The 17,740-nt window shown below is 46.3% G+C and overlaps 1 protein-coding gene across 3 annotated transcripts in view; it reads left to right on the top strand.

Moving 5' to 3' along the window:
• mcf2l2 (MCF.2 cell line derived transforming sequence-like 2) overlaps window positions 1–11,652 on the top strand; it is a 146,332-nt gene extending 134,680 nt beyond the window's left edge. For 2 of the 3 annotated variants that reach the window (XM_056277945.1, XM_056277944.1), the window contains exons 30-31: window positions 9,104–9,177; window positions 10,362–11,652. In XM_056277945.1, coding sequence (XP_056133920.1) covers window positions 9,104–9,177; window positions 10,362–10,414 — 127 coding nt within the window. In that variant the 3' untranslated portion in view covers window positions 10,415–11,652. The remainder of the gene's footprint in view (window positions 1–9,103; window positions 9,178–10,361) is intronic. The other variant, XM_056277946.1, reaches the window with a different exon arrangement.
• Window positions 11,653–17,740: the final 6,088 nt, after the last annotated feature.

Below are 17,740 nucleotides of genomic sequence, written 5' to 3'. Positions count from 1 at the left end.
GCATCTTTTCACAGCCTGTACCTTGGATCTTGTCTGCTGTGGTAGACCCCCGTCTCTATGGATGTAGTGTTACGTGCCTGCTCTTGTGCTGCCATGATCAGAGCCTCTGTGCATTTATATATATATATATATATATATATATATATATATATATATATATATATACATATATATATACATATATATATACATATAATCCAGTAATTCAAGTAGATTTCTTATGGGACCGCGCCAACCACTGCACCCACCGTGCTTGGGGTGGCGCAGTAGCGCGGTCGCCTCACAGCAAGAAGGTCCTGGGTTCGAGCCCCAGGGTAGTCCAACCTTGGGGTCGTCCCGGGTCGTCCTCTGTGTGGAGTTTGCATATTCTCCCCATGTCTGCGTGGGTTTCCTCCAGGTGCCCCAGTTTCCTACTACAGTCCAAAGACATGTAGGTCAGGTGAATCTGCTGTACTAAATTGTCCCTAGGCGTGAATGTGTGCGTGCATGCGTGTGTGCCCTGAGATGGCCTGGCGGCCTGTCCAGGGTGTCTCCCCACCTGCCGCCCAATGACTGCTGGGATAGGCTCCAGCATCCCCGTGACCCTGAGAGCAGTTTGGATAATGGATGGCTGGAATAATCAGACTCGGCATAAGTGGACCACCGATGCCGTTAAGGTAGCTTTTACATGTTATTGTGTCAGGACTTCAAATACCAGGTTCTTGATTTAAAAAAAAAAATCCAATATTGATGAATTCATTACACAACACTGTCTTTACTCGAGTGGAATATTAATTTGAAATTTTAAAAAACTTATAAGGTTGATTTTACCCCCACTTGAGGGAGTGATCAATTTTCACTCCCTCTATGTTCTGCCATCTATGGCCCTTATCCATACAGTGGCTTCCCTGGTTTCAAACCTTTCTGATGTTTGACTCAATCAATTGAGCCTGGGGAGGAAATGAAGATATCGAACTACTTCTCTGCCGCTCCATTCTCTCTCTCTCGCTCTCGCTGCAAGGATTAAAGGCTCAGTCCGCCTCGTTCGGAATTAAATTTTCATTCACTGTAACATTATCCTGATGAAAACAAAACATGCGACTCGAGCGATCTATAGCTGAATCGGGAGAGGCGGTTGAAAACATAATGCCTTCAGTGGAATAATAAATCGCTGCTTCGTTCAAAACTCCATCCCTCTGTCTCTCCATCCCTCCCTCGGCTACGAAGAGTGGTTATTGCCCCACCACGATTCCGCCTCTGGAAAACCAATGAGAGAGAAGCAGAGAAGCGAGGCTAGCAAGAGAGAGCTTGTGCGAGCTTTCGTTGCCATTATTTGATGGAGCCTGATACTCTGTTAGATAAAAGCTGCACTTATAAAAATTCTTTGAATATGCTCTTTTTTTTTTTGTCAGCGCATACATACTTTATCCCTTAAAACTACCCCCTATCATCTGCATCTGTGAGTTTTGGGCACTGAAATGTCTCACTCAGCCCCATCTTATCTCATCTCTCCTTCCCTTCTTCCTCACTTGAGAAGAATGAAGAATTTAAAAGGTCTCTCTTTTTTTTCTCTCCGTCTTTGTTTTTTTTTTTTTCCCCACAGATTGAAAGTTTGAACAACTACCCAACCCTTTTCAAGTGTGTGTATGTGATAATGCTCTGACACATTTTTCCAACACAAGTGTTGATATGCTTGCTAGCGTATTGCTCCCATAGCGTGTCCTCCACCCATGCAAATTTAGGAGGTGTTAACTTTGCACCTTCAATTTACACATTAGTACACACTTGTTTAAACACACACACACACATGTATGGCCTCAGCGGGCTTTTGCTGTTGGTGAGGTATATTTACAGCGGGGTGCAGAACGCTTCAGCACATGTCCTGCGAACATATTGTATCAGAGATCAGAGTATAAGCAGACCCACACCCACTTACCTCATTCTGATGTCTCATGCCAGTGCCTGGATAGAAGGTTTCTATGTCCTCGAACCAACTTTAGCAATAACATACTTTCAGATTTTACATCTAACAGTAGTTCTTTAATTCTGTGACTTTGGTCTTCATTTGATTTGATTTGATGTGTGTGTGTGTGTGTGTGTGTGTGAGAGAGAGAGAGAGAGAGAGAGAGAGAGAGAGAGAGAGAGAGAGAGAGAGAGAGAGAGAGAGAGAGAGAGAGAGAGAGAGAGAGAGAGAGAGAGAGAGAGAGAGAGAGAGAGAGAGAGAGAGAGAGAGAGAGAGAGAGAGAGAGAGAGAGAGAGAGAGAGAGCGAGCTTGTGCTGAAACACAACTTTGCAAAATACATTTTTTCACTCAATAAAACTCACTCATATGCCACCTTTGTCAAGTATCCTCCAAATGCAAACATGGTGTTGTCCTGTACTTTCCACACGCCTTTATTAAAGTTTAGCTGGTGTTACAGTATTAGCCACACCATTACACTCTTTTATATCCCCAGAAAAAAAAAACCAAAACTGGTTGATAATTGCCATCTTCAGATTGTGATGTCAAACACATCAGCATAAAACAGCCTTGAACTGCTTTATATTCTGACTTAGGCTACTTCAAGAGAGGCGTCGCGCCATGACTTGTAAATCATGCTGTTGCTATTGTCATCTTTCAGTGTGATAAGCCAGATAACAACTTCCAGCATTTTCTGTTTAGGCCAGTTTAGAGTCTTCAGTAAATTCTGTTTCATGTAAGAAGCTAGTTAAGGGCTTCAGTACATTCTGTTTTATGTTTTAAGCTAATTGAGAGCCAACTCTGCATTCTGTGTTATCTTCTAAGCCAGTTATGAACTGTCAATACATTCTCTTTCATGTCTGGCACTGAACTCTGAATGTAGAAGAAAGTGCATTTATCACGAGACTCACTGTGTCATAGATGGGAAGAACTGTTGTTCTGGCCCTGCCAGTTAATCATGTTTTTGGTTATCCCTGCTGGTCGCTTCCCATAGTGCAGTGTTTGGGCAATGAATTTCTAGTTCCTGTGTGACAGGAAGTGAGTCAGAGTAACCTGCAGAAGGCAGGTGTGCTACAGTAAAGCTGATGTCTGTTCATCCTATTCCATCATTCTTTCATAGCCCTTGAGAAGCATTACTTGTGAATTTTTGAAATGATCCATCTTTACTATGAGCACATTCTTTTGATCAGATTTTAATTATCTCTGCTGGACATGATAGGCAGCCGGTTATGAAGATTTAGCTAGCCTTATGCCAAGATCAGACTACACAATATATTTGTCTTTCATGATGGTCACCATGTCAGATTTGGCAATCATAGTGCCATTAATTCTTGCTGTGTCTTGGCAGGGAGACTGTCAACACTGCAAGTATGACCCCGACCAATCATTCTATGCTGCCTTTCATGATCTTGCGCGAGTTCATAGGTCATCAGGAGGAGAGTCAAGAAATTGTCAATCATGGTTACAGAACCGCTGTGTGTGATGCTGGCAGTCTTGTATTGCGAAAAGAGAAAAAAAATGATTGTGGACGCTGTTGTGGCTACTGGAGGAATGATAACCTAGCATAGCTTAACCAGCTACTCACCGGGCTGCTGAAGTGCCTCTTTTTCTCGCCAACATTTATCTTTTTTGACTCTGATATGGTCATCCCTCGAGGAAACGTCAAAAAGACAGGGGTATTGCTGCCACTGCTCAATGGACCTTTCCTCGGTTTTGTCGTTCCACCTGACAGCAACAACAGCATCGCTTTCTCTTTGCCATGTTTACATACACTACCGTTCAAAAGTTTGGGATCACCCAAACAATTTTGTGTTTTCCATGAAAAGTCACACTTATTCACCACCATATGTTGTGAAATGAATAGAAAATAGAGTCAAGACATTGACAAGGTTAGAAATAATGATTTGTATTTGAAATAAGATTTTTTTTACATCAAACTTTGCTTTCGTCAAAGAATCCTCCATTTGCAGCAATTACAGCATTGCAGACCTTTGGCATTCTAGCTGTTAATTTGTTGAGGTAATCTGGAGAAATTGCACCCCACGCTTCCAGAAGCAGCTCCCACAAGTTGGATTGGTTGGATGGGCACTTCTTTGAGCAGATTGAGTTTCTGGAGCATCACATTTGTGGGGTCAATTAAACGCTCAAAATGGCCAGAAAAAGAGAACTTTCATCTGAAACTCGACAGTCTATTCTTGTTCTTAGAAATGAAGGCTATTCCATGCGAGAAATTGCTAAGAAATTGAAGATTTCCTACACCGGTGTGTACTACTCCCTTCAGAGGACAGCACAAACAGGCTCTAACCAGAGTAGAAAAAGAAGTGGGAGGCCGCGTTGCACAACTGAGCAAGAAGATAAGTACATTAGAGTCTCTAGTTTGAGAAACAGACGCCTCACAGGTCCCCAACTGGCATCTTCATTAAATAGTACCTGTTAGAGCCTGTTTGTGCTGTCCTCTGAAGGGAGTAGTACACACCGGTGTAGGAAATCTTCAATTTCTTAGCAATTTCTCGCATGGAATAGCCTTCATTTCTAAGAACAAGAATAGACTGTCGAGTTTCAGATGAAAGTTCTCTTTTTCTGGCCATTTTGAGCGTTTAATTGACCCCACAAATGTGATGCTCCAGAAACTCAGTCTGCTCAAAGAAGTGCCCATCCAACCAATCCAACTTGTGGGAGCTGCTTCTGGAAGCGTGGGGTGCAATTTCTCCAGATTACCTCAACAAATTAACAGCTAGAATGCCAAAGGTCTGCAATGCTGTAATTGCTGCAAATGGAGGATTCTTTGACGAAAGCAAAGTTTGATGTAAAAAAAATCTTATTTCAAATACAAATCATTATTTCTAACCTTGTCAATGTCTTGACTCTATTTTCTATTCATTTCACAACATATGGTGGTGAATAAGTGTGACTTTTCATGGAAAACACAAAATTGTTTGGGTGATCCCAAACTTTTGAACGGTAGTGTATGTGCGCCTGAGAGCACTCTGTCATCCTATTGGTCAACGTCAAGGAACACGCCATAGGAGATGTCAGACTAGGCAGGAAAATACAAAACATTCTGACATGCTAGACTTTTCGTCAGGGTGTCATGGGGCGTCCCAGAGGCAACATTGCTGTTCTTCAGTTATGTCACACTACACAGGGTAAAGATGCCCATTCGTCATTCCCAACATTCATAATCAGGCCCTACACTGGAAATTTTTCAGCGACAACAATATTTGGTCAAAATCGGGCTGAATTCACATAGTCTGATTCCTGCATCAGTTTCATACATGTTTTCTAGAATCTATGCTTTATACCATGTTTTTCAAGGATACAGTCTTTAATCAGAATCAGAATCAAGTTTATTGGCCATGTAGGTTTGCACACACATGGAATTTGACTCCAGTTTCATGGCTCTTACATTGTACTTAACATAGAATAACAACACTACAACACAACAATCTTCAGATATATACACAAGTATTGACTACATACAGGTGAAATAAGAAGTGATAAAGTGCAATGGTGCAGAGAATATATCAGAGATGCTGAAATAGATGTTAACAGGTTACTTACATACATGCCTGAGGTAAATGGACATGACAGAGTGTACCAGTATACATACAATGTACAGTACATCAAAGAAGGTTGAATCAGTTCATCTGGATACAACGTTTATTGACAGATACGTTTCATCACTCAACTAAGTGACATCTTCAGTGTGAAGATGTCACTTAGTTGAGTGATGAAACGTATCTGTCAAGTCACTTAGATGAGTGATGAAACGTATCTGTCAATAAACGTTGTATCTAGATGAACTGATTCAACCTTCTTTGATTCTCTTACCTGAATTACTGAGCATGCATCAAGACAGTGTACAGTATAGGTTATACAAAATGGATTTATTTGACAATATTAAGCGTTCATTTGAATGACAGCCCATGGAAAGAAACTGTTTTTATATCTGGTTGTTGTGGTGTACAGAGTTCTGTAGCACCTTAATCCTCAATGTAATGTAATTACTTGTGTTGTGATGTTTGTGTATTCATATTTGATGTGATGCATTCAGTCACTTAACACAACTAGCCTTCTTGGGTTTGTGTATACAATATAGCCTAAACAGATTGGTAACATTACTCTGTTACTTACCTTGGTTAATACTTATCTGGTGTATAGCCATGCATATGTAATAATGTGATATAGTAAGTGATACTTACCAGTACTACTGTTTGTGTATTTTCCAGTTTCACACTGCTCATATATGTAAAGCATCTCAACATCATGTCATGGTCCTGAGAGTTACTGTTTTGTCACATGTTTATCTTGCTGGGTAACTGAAAAGAGAAATTCAGGGAGGCCAGTAAAACTATACTATTATAGACCCCAAGGAAGTAAGGGTTCAGTAAACTTGTTGCAGGTCCACTGGAGATGTGGGTTTTTGTACTGTTTTCCATGGAAAGGTTTTGGTTTGTACACTCTCGACCCAATGCAGGGCCCTAACCTCTCTTTAGAGTATAGCATCATGAGCCCTCTTTCCATAGTTGATAAAAATTCAAATTTTGCTTAAGTGGACAGTGAAAGGTGGGGTTTACATCAAGCCGGTTTATGTGAAATTTGACGTTTTGAATGGGAAAAGGCTGAATGGAAATACCAAATTTTGAAGAAGAATCCCAAATATTGCAAAATCGTTTGCTGTGTTTCCCGGACCACAAGATGCACCGGAGTATGGGTCGCGCTTAGCAAAAAAATGCGTTGAGAGGAAAAATAACATGAATCACTTCGGTGTATAAGTCGCATTTATTATGGGTGGTACAGTATTTTCAATTGAGTCACAAGATTAAACAGCGCCATCTAGTGGCGATAGTTGAAATTTAGCGTTTTTGTCCGACAAAATTACATTATATAAGTCGCTTTGGAAAATAAGTCTCAGGACCAGCCAGGCGAGTAAAAAAACAGCAACTTGTAGTCTGGGAAATATGGTATACGCTCGCTATAATGTAAACCAACACATACTGATCAGTACCTAAGGTGTGACTCTCATCATCCACTGGAGTACAAACTAGGAGTCGTCAGGATGCTGTACCACTGAACTGACAACGTCCCCACCAACACAGCAGCTGGGGAAGGAGAGAAATCCCACATTAAACAGGCCCTGGTTGAGTGTGGTTATCCTAACTGGGTGTTTGTCAAAGCCAGTAGGACACCCAAACAGTGCACCAGCCGATGGAAGAGAGGAGAAGGACATCAGCTGCCCAAGTGTAAACCAGTGGTGATTCCGTATGTGGCGAGAGTTTTGGAACAGTTGAGACGTTTATTTTCCAAATGCCGCGTCTCAGTTGCTTTCAAACTCCAAAACACACTGTGCCAGAATTTGGTCCACCCCAAGGATCGGATCTCCCGGCACAAACAGAGCAATATAGCGTACGCTCTTAAGGGCCGGGAGGATAGCTGTGACTTGTACATTGGGGAAACCAAACAGACGCTGGCCAAGAGGATGGCACAACACAGGAGAGCTAACACATCAGGCCAGGACTCTACACCCGTCTACAGACCAGTGGCCACTCTTTCAAGGATGAGGATGTGCACATCCTTCATAGGGGGGAACTTGGTTTGAACAGGGAGTCAAAGAGGCCGTCTATGTGAAGAGGGAACTACCATCCCTGAACCGGGGGGTGGGGTGGTTAGAGTACATCTGTCACCATCTTACAGTGCTGTGATTGCAACTATTCGTCAACCCTCTGTGAAGAGTACACATGGCCATTGTAACTCTAGTTAATGGTCATGGCAATTTGCATATGAAACCGATCGTTTGTTTCGGTCGTTATGACACTGTATTGTTTATAAGGGCGGAGATACCTGCAACCAGTTTAGACCGAAGGTCACTTAGATGAGTGATGAAACGTTTCTCTCAGTAAACGTGTCCAGATGAACTGATTCAACTTTGTGAACCTCAGTGAACATATTTACGCTTCATATCCCTGCTGTCAATTTTTTTTCAAAATGTTTATTCCTCATACTTCGTTTAAGTACAATGAGCGGTGAAATGCCTCATTTGGTAAACTCAGAAATTGTGCAAAAAATAAGTAGAAACGACACATATACAGAGAGAGAGAGAAGTTGTGAGAACGGGGTAGACGGGCGGAGGACCACAATGCAGACTCGGCGCTGTTGAATGAGGAGGCTTTAATGGTCAAAACACAAATGACAGGCTTATAGTTAGTCAGCGGGGAATGAGTCCAAAACAGGTGAACAAAGTCCAAAAGGGGAAAAGGCAGGCAGTTCAAAAAACAGGCTGAAGGTCTAAACCAAAGGACCGGGCAGGAACGTGCGGGAACCGAATCTTCGACACAGAGGCAGCTCTCATCTACACGGGAATCAAAGCAGCAACTTTGCCACGGCGGAGATCAGAACTGGACCAGGCAGAATCAGGATCAGCTTGGTGAGAACAAAAGAGTCCGTGGAAGAAACTATGACAAACTGGCAGGGGAATGCATGACTAAGACCGGTACAAGTACTGAGGAACTGATTAGGGAATGGGCAGCAGGTGCAGACGATTACTAGGTGGGAACAGATGAGCGGGTGGGTGTGGTAAACAGGAGGGAACGTCCGGGGGTATCCGGTGGACAAAGACTAGAGGAGACAGTGATGAAGGGTTGAAGGCAGGGACGGAGACAGGATGGGTAAGGGAAACGTACACAGGACCTAAGCAGCAGTCATGACACAAGCAGGCAAATAAAATACTACGTGCTTAAGTCTGTATGGAGGAATGCGACAGTGGTAAAGTGTCCGTGCTGACAGTGCTTATGTATACGCAGTGTACGTTTTGTTATTTGGTACCTTTATGGCCTTACACATCCATAAGTGTAAGCACTTACTGCAGCTGTAGGCATGCGACAAAATATTTTCAACTTGCTGTCATTCATTGCAAATTCTTCTTGGTTTCCAATGCAGTCACAACACAGAATCACAACTTATTTCCTACCTCTGTTTTCACAAAGAAAGAAAAGAGCTTTTAATGGTTTGGGACAATGCTTTGTAAAATGGGAGTTGTCTGTGATGATGGCAGGGTGTCTTCAGAATATGCTTGGATTTTTTTTTTTTTATGTAGGATGTTGCATTTTGCTTCTCCTTTGTAAGATGGTGAAGAAACTTGGTATACACTGTGTTTTCATGTTCTAGGCTAGTCAAGAACCTATTAACAGAGAAGACAGGGCTGGTCCCATCCTGTATACTACAAACAGCATCTGATGGAGGTCACTCATTAAGTAACCACACTCTTATTCCTGACTAACCACTGGCAGCCTGGCTACGACACTCTCACTTCTCCTTTCAGTTACTCCTTCATTCACTCCTCCTCTCACTCAGCCCCCCCGGCAGTTCAGCCGGGAGCTGGAGGGACCTGGTTCACCTCCCAGCCTTGGGAGAGGGTGGGATGTGTGCACAGATGGATTTGGGTGGAGGGCAGGCTGGAGGCTCTGGGCGGAGCTGGAAAAGCTTTTGGCTGCGGAGTCGAAGAGGCAGAGAACGCTGCACGCCATTGCTTCACATTCAAATCGTCCCTCCTCCCCTCCCCTTTGCATATCGCTTGCTCTCTCCAGCTTTTTCTCTCCATCCCTTCTACCATTCCCTGCACGATGTCCTCCCTTTCATATCGGTTTTGAAGGCCGCTCCTTGAAATGTTTTGAGCCGCGACCTTGCGACTTTGTTATGGAGCTCTGTTCCCCTCATAAAACAAATTTGGTCCTCCGTTATTTCTCTCCCACCCTTGCTGCCCCATATAGGGCCTCCCTCTCTTTTTTCTCTTTTTCTTGCTTTTACTGGAAGCCCTTTTTCCATCTGTCGGTCTTTCTCTCTCTAGGAGTGTTTATACTAAGGGGTGTTTATAGGAGGGCAGAGTTCCATGCGTTAGCGATTGAAATGCAGTATTTTTTGTTTAATGGAAGCCATTTATCATCAGCACTCTTTACTTTTGTTTTGCGATTGCCCTTTTTTGCCTCCCCCAGCATTGTTTTCGCACTCGACTCACTAATATTGATGTAAATAGTGAATGTCTATGCTGCCCCATAGTTTTACACTCCTGTTGAAGCTGAATTGCTTGGTCTGTATGCTATTGAAGCTGAATTGCTTGGTCCGTATGCTATTGAAGCTGAATTGCTCTGTCTGTATGCTATTGAAGCTGAATTTCTCAGTCTGTATGCTATTGAAGCTGAATTGCTTGGTCTGTATGCTATTGAAGCTGAATTGCTCAGTCTGTATGCTATTGGCATTGCAGCCAGGCTAGGCTGTGCAGCCCTTCTTAAAACACTGTTTGAAACACACAGTTTGCCCATGTTATGATGTGCCTGTTTGCTTGGAACCATATATTTCAATAGATGATGCTATTCTAACTTTTATTTAAGCAGTTGGTAATTGTAATGCCTTTTCTTTTTTCTTTCAGATATCTTCAGTGATCTTTGCACAGCTGCACTGTCTGACTCGGATGACAACTAAGCCAGTACCTGGGATAACATGTCTTAGGACAGCAGATAAACATGGTCGACTATTGTAACTTTTACCCTGTAGCCTATCACGATGGACAACAAATGAGGCTAACAACTATAGTTTTTCAACTGTAGTTCTCCATGCCGGACTACAAACATGGTCAGTTATTCTACTTCTCCAGGCGTGGTTCTCCATGTTGGATGACAAGCTCGGCGGCTGTCATTTCTGCCCATATCTGACTCGCTTTAGCTTTTCTATGAATCATGGGGAAAAGTTGGAGCTTGGACCAGCCTAAAGGCAATGGTGGGAAAGCCATAAAGGACTCTCAGACCGAAGACCCATAAGCACCAGCTCTCATCCATAGGGAATTGTGGTGTCTCAGATGTGGTGGATCCGCTAGAAAGAGAACTTCAAAATCTGTTGGGTCAATGCAATCTTTTTGAAAGAGAACTACAAATTTGTATCTGTGACTGAGTTGGATACTTTGATTTTGCAAAAATGGATTAATGTCTCGTGTTCTGGTCAAAGAACGAGCCTTGGCTAGGGGTTTTCTGTTGCTGCTAAGCTGCACTGCAAAAAAACAAAACAAAAAATGTTTGTGAACCGTTTGACTGTCTCCCTGCTGCTCTGCTTCAGCTGCTAAACGTTTTCAGGTTCAAACATCAGACATTTAGGAGTACTTTCACGGCTTCTTCATAGGCAACATCAGCGACACCTTCTGCAGACGAATCAGGAACTTGACCGCTGGCTTTTCTGCTCCCTTGCAGAGCGCCGATGTGTTTCTGTTGACAAACTTTAAACGGCTCTTAAACCTGTATACCTGCTGTATAGACACAATTCAGAGTGAGTTACACAAGCAGGCAAGGGCGTGTGCGGAGCGAAAGACCTGCTGCGTCCCGCCTCCAAGGATGCAACGCCGTCCGCTATTGGTCCATCATGTCAGACGCAACAAGTAGTCACACACACGTGGCTCCGTTTTCAGTTGGTGGGCAAACGTTTTGATCGTTTCGTTTCTCCAGCAAGTGACCGATGTTCTTTTACAGCACGTTGGAAGTTCGAAACCCACGACCTTACCGGCCCTCGCACCTTACCGGGCCTGTTCCCATTCCAAAGTGCTTTACATCTCTTTTGCATAGGTCAAGGAAACAGGTGTTGCTGTTTTGTGCGCGCGGGGTCTTTGAAAGACTGTCAGGTGACCCAACGTTGAATGACGAATTCGTTTTCTATGCCAGTAATTGTTTCACGAGAGCGTGTATTTTTTTTTGGGAGGGGGGGGGGTTACTTTTTGTCACACGTGCGGACCCTGCGGTGCCTTTTCACTGCGTATCCATCACTCGCTGTCCGTTGTTATGGAGCAGCTGTAGCTCGGCACCCTGGGAAGAGGTGCGATGGAAGGTTGCTTTCTGGAGCACGTAGCGGATGAGTTGTGCGTTTGAAAAACGACGTGGCTTGTGGGGAAGGTGCTAAGGGACCACTCGGAAGACACACGTCTGTTAGCGTACGCCTCTTTACAGTCCCTCACATCCTATCTTGCCCTCTAGCTCCCCCTACTGTCCCGCAGCTGCATCGACTCAAGACGTCGCAGCGGCGAAGTGCCGGCGACAGCAGAAGGGCGGCCAACCTGCTGACCGCGTTTCGCTTTACAGAGTTCCCTGTTAGGCTGAACAAGTGCTGAAGATGAGTCCCTTCAGGTTCGCGTTTCGGTATTTCTCGTCGTCGTTTTCTCTCTCGGGACACAGAAACGTCAGCGTCCGTTTGATCGCTGACGTCATGTGGCGGGGAGCGGACGCTTATTGCCAAATTGCTCTCGATGGCAGTTCAGCGTTAACTCGCGTTGTGGTCTGCTGCCTCGTTTGTGTTGCACACTGTGTGGAGTCGTTATGGGATTTCCGTGAACGAGCGCCCCCTGGGTAGCTCCCGCCTCCACGAGGCCGCACGGCAGTCAGCTTCACCAGGCAGGGGGTGTGAAGAAACTATTCTGGGTCTGACTGTTTTAGCATGTCCGTTTTGCATCCAGTCCACAGTAACACAGATGATTTCCCCCCCGCCCCCCCCCATTTTTATCCCCGGTTGTACTTGACCAATTGGGGACCCCACTTTTCCGAACCGTCCCGGTTGCTGCCCCACTCACTGTCGACCCGGGGAGGGCTGCAGACTACCACATGCTTCCTCCAACACATGTGGAGTCGCTTCTTTTCACCTGACAGTGAGGAGTTTCACCGGGGGGGGGCGTAGCGTGTGGGAGGATCACGCGCTTCCCCCAGCCCGCCTACCCCGAATAGGCGTCCCAATTGACCAGAGGAGGCGCTAGTATAGCAAACAAGACACATAGCCACATCCGGCTTCCCACCCGCAGACCCAGCCAGTTGTGTCTGCAGGGACGCCCAACCAAGCCGGAGGTAACACAGGGATTCAAACCGCCGATCCCTGTGTCGGTAGGCAACGAAATTGACAGCTACACTACCCGGGCGCCAACACAGATGTTTAGTTTGTGCAAGTCAGTGTCAGTTTTATATGCAGTCCTATTTGTAATACCTGTTCACGATGATTTATTTACATACTTGTAGTCCCGGCAAGTAGGATGAATAGCGCTTCTTTTGTCATGCGGGCGGGCGGGTACACAATACATCAGAGGACAAATTGATTGTATTCTCACCTTGAATCTCCCTGAAGGACAAGTCTGCCGTTCACAGCCCCCCGCGCTCGGCATCCAGCCGGATCTGAGGGATCGTTCAGGTTTACAAGACACCTGTCAGAATCTCCCATTTTCTCATCCAGTCCACTGCCAGGCGCTCTAACGCCGGTAATTTGGTCACCGTCGGGGTAAAAACTCATTAGCATGTGCGAGACACGTGTGAGGATCACAGGGTTGTGTCAGGTAGGCCGAAAGCCGTTTCTTTAACAAGTTCCCTCTGAGCAGGAGGCTCTGCTGGGGAGCTGCTGAGACGTTGACATGTGAATTTAGAGGAAGACGTATTTTTCCCCGCCACGCCGCCCGGGCCGATGGTCTTTCATCGGCTGGGTGGGTCTGACTTTCCGGACACATCTTTCTAACAGGCCCCCCTCACACACAGAGAGGGTTACAGAGGACACTTTGCCCAAGTGTAAGTAAAAGTCTGGGTGAGATGACTTAATTTTTGTGTGAGGAGCCATTCCGGCTTTTTTTGGTATGTGCCTCTTTTTAGTGCATTGCGTTTCTACTGGTTAATTGGGTAACCTACTGGACGTGGACTATCTACTGAGCGTCGTGTTTGTAAAGATGTTGCGGAAGAGCCTATTTGTATTGATTTTTTTTTTTTTTTTGGGGTCACATTTGTATTTCAAGTTGGGTGTGGTTCAGGAGAGCCGCCGGGCTTGCGACGGACAACGGAGGCCCCTCGGCCCGCTCCTCTCCGGCGTCGGTATCCGCAAACGGCTCTGAATTGAGAATCCCTAAAGACGTGCTCCCGCTTAACAAGGTCGCGGTTATGTAGTTGAGGGAGGTGTCGTGCAGCGGGTTTTTGCCCTGCCGTGGTGCGCACCGGAGGCCGCCGCAGGCCACGTTACGCGGCCCTCCGCACGACGGCGAACTGCAGGCGCATACTGAACATATTGTATATTTTGTGTATCCTATCTTAAAGGAAAGGTCTTGACTGAAACTTGCCTTGTATTTATGTAAAAACAACAACTTGTGCTGCATTCCTGCTGCGATTTTTATGGTTACTCCTCCACATTATAGACTGTACCGGTGTAAGTGTATATAAAGCACAATCTATCAGTGTTAAGGACATATTTAAGACTTTGCCTTGTTTCATTGTGGTAATGTGCTTTTCTGAAACCGCTTCTGTCTCCCCTGTTAACAGAATCATCAGCGGCGGTGCCGTACTTTTATAAAGGCGTGCATGTTTCTGTATGGCGCCATCTTCAGCCGCGACGCCGCCAGACGTAGTTTCTCGATCTCAGGGTAATACGAGCGGTCTTAGAAGTGTCGCCGAGCGGTTTGGGGTATCTGTACAAAACAAAAGAAAATAAACTCTTCCCCAATAGTCTCAGCTTTAGTTTGGTTTTAATCAAGTCGGCCCCAGCTGGAGTATCATGCACCAGGTCCCTGAGACAGAACCCCCACCCCCCCCCACCACCACCACCACCACCACCACCACAGGTCACAGAAAGCAAAAAGTTGTGCCAAGTGCCGGTAAATGGATTTATTAGCCATCTTGACTGTTAGTAAATTTCAGCCGTCTCCATTTGCTCATGCACCTCAGCAGGTTAGACGCTCATTATTATTATTAAGAAATCACTGGCACGGGTGTCCGGGTAGTGTGGCGGTCTATTCCGTTGCCTACCAACACGGGGATCGCCGGTTCGAATCCCCGTGTTACCTCCGGCTTGGTCGGATGACCCTGCAGACACAGTTGGCCGTGTCTGCGGGTGGGAAGCCGGATGTGGGTAATGTGTCCTGCTCGCTGCAGGAGCGCCTCCTCTGGTCGGTCGGTGCACCTGTTCAGGTGGGGGGGGGGGGAATAGCGTGATCCTCCCATGTGCTACAGCCCCCTGGTGAAACTCCTCACTGTCGGGTGAAAAGAAGCGGCTGGCGACTCCACATGTGTCGGAGGAGGCGTGTGGTAGTCTGCAAGCCCTCCCCGGATCAGCAGAGGGGGGTGGAGCAGCGACTGGGAAATAGGGTAATTGGCCAAGTACAACTGGGGAGAAAAAGGGGCAGGGGGGGGGGAGAAAGAAATCGCTGGCACCTTTTATGAGTTCTTCCAGTGCCGTGTTCCTCCTCCGTTCTCCTCTGCATCGTCGGAGTCATTGGCCGTGTTGGAGCCACTGATGATGGAGGCTCCTACATGTGATCTAACCACAGATCTCTTGTGCCTGTGAAGTGGTGGTGGTGGTGGGGGGGCATCTTCGGTTTGCTCTCTTGCTGAAAGAGGGTTTGAACCCCGCAGGGGTTGCCTGTATTCCGAGAGCCAAGGCGCTGAAACTGGGAGGGGGGGGGGGGAATAAAACAAGAAGAAGAAGAAAAAAGTGTGTGGGGGGGGGGTATCACGTTTTTTCAACACCTTGCTCTCGTCTCTATTCCTCAGACAGGACGTGTGTCGGGGAAAGAGGGATGTTCAAAAAGAGGCCTTATTAAAGTCTGTGCCAGCGGGCGGCGGAGTCCCTCTTCCCACCGGGCCCCTCATCCCACCACCCACCCCGGCTTGTCTCCCCGAGATTTAAGACTGCATTCAAATGCAATGTAACTATAGGGAAGCAAGGGGGGGGGGGGAGAGAGAGAGAGAGAACAAGACGGTATCTTTTCGCTGCTCTTTCTGTGTACGCGGTCATCAGAGGGATACATGTAAACGAGTTTTTCTCTGCACATTGGGTTATGGCGTGAAATACAGGCCTCTGGAGAAGCCGCGGCGTGTTTTCTGCCGTTGTCAGTGATCAGTGGCTCCACGGCTCCGCCAGAGGAGGAAGAGAACGAGCTGTAAACGTTAGACATAATGTATTCTCTCTCTCTCTCTCTGTGACCCCCCCTCCTCCTCCCCCCCCCCCCTCTGCTTTCCTCAGTTGAAATCACAATTTGTAAAGAGGCGGCGCGTGTTGCAAAGCGTTCGAACGCTCCAGATCGGCTCTCTGGCCTCGGACGCCAGTGGCACGCAGATGAATCGGGGCCTGCGCTCTTGTTACAGAGGGCCTTATTCATGCAGGGACCTGCCAGATGAATGGTGTTATTACTCCCCGGATTCGCTCCCTGTTGGACGGAGTCCTTCTCGACGTAAGCCTCCTACCCCTGACACGTGCACTTCGAAGGCAACGGCGATGCCAATAACGCTTTCAGATGGAAACTGATTTCAACCCCCCCCCCCCCCTTTTTATCGGTCCCATTTAACCGTCATCTAACGGGGTCCTTTGTTCGTGCACACAAAGATATGCCCATTTTGGCCGGACTTGTGTAAAGATTTTGATAATGTTGGGACAAATATTTGACGTGCCTGCTGATGGGAATCCAAACGAAGGCGTAACCATTACTCACCATAATGACTCATCACCAGCACGTGCAGACAGACAGACGTTTGGGCTTGGACGGCTCTTCCCAGCCGCCTATTGCGGAGCCAACAGAACGTATTAAAGACACAGAGAGGGGGATGGAGGACACTTGGCTCAATGTAAATGAGTCTGCGTAACGTAACCTAATATTCTTGTGATAACAAAAAAAAAAAAAATCAAATCAAAACAGTCATCACAGCTGCACTTCATTTTGTGTGTGTGTGTGTGTGTGTGTGTGTGTGTGTGTGTGTGTGTGTGTGTGTGTGTGTGCCATTCATGTTGGCTGTGTGATAAATGCAGATTCCAACACGTCTGTCACAATCTCAGCAGATACCAGCCCGCCAACGGTTTGGGGCGGTCTAATGCACACACACACACACACACACACACACACACACACACACACACACAGACACACAACACGCTCCCACTGTCACACCCTATTAACCAAGCTGCCAGACTGTTGAGTGACTCATGCAGAGTGTTCATGTAACTTGTGGGCAGGAAGTGGAGAGCTTTTGTCCTTTGGCGGATGTAGACGTTGCAGCTCCTCCTGATTCCTGAGACCAGAGTGTGTCCTAACCCCTATGAGGGTTCACCTGTAGGGAAAGAGCTCTGTTGATTCAATCTATATCCATACATCCATCTATTATCCAAGCCGCTTATCCGAATTGGGGGTCGCGGGGATGCTGGAGCATTGGGCGGCAGGCGGGGAGACACCCTGGACAGGCCGCCAGGCCATCATAGGGCCGACACGCTCGCACCTTGGGGCAATTCAGTATGTCTGATTCACCTGACCTACATGTCTTTGGACTGTGGGAGGAAACCCACGCAGACACGGGGAGAACATGCAAACTCCACACAGAGGACGACCCCCAAGGTTGGACAACCCCAGGGTTGTCCATCCCTCATTGAAGTGCTGGACAGCTGCAACTCTTGACGTTTTCCCAAACATTAACAGACTGTTAAGGGCAATGATCACCATTCCCCTGACTTCATGTACTGCTGAAAGACTCTTCTCCACTACAGGCCGTATCAAAACATGTCTAAGATCTTCCATGCTAACTGCACGCCTCAACAATCTATCCCCGTTGTCCTTTGAAAGGGAACTCACTGACTCTTTGGACTATGATGAAATAATCTCGATCTTCAACGCTCGCCCTCGGCGTCTACACATTGTGCTGTAAAACGTATACTATAGGCCTATAGCTTACATGTTGTATCATGATCTTTTAGACCGAGTCGGGCTGTTTTCCTCAGTGATGTTTAAATGGTTGTGCAGAGCCTGGCGAGAATGACTGGCGTGGTATTTGT

This window comes from Lampris incognitus, chromosome 3 (genome assembly GCF_029633865.1).
Source record: "Lampris incognitus isolate fLamInc1 chromosome 3, fLamInc1.hap2, whole genome shotgun sequence".
NCBI classification, from domain to species: Eukaryota; Metazoa; Chordata; class Actinopteri; order Lampriformes; family Lampridae; genus Lampris; species Lampris incognitus.
This window is presented reverse-complemented; position numbering and strand designations above follow the sequence as displayed.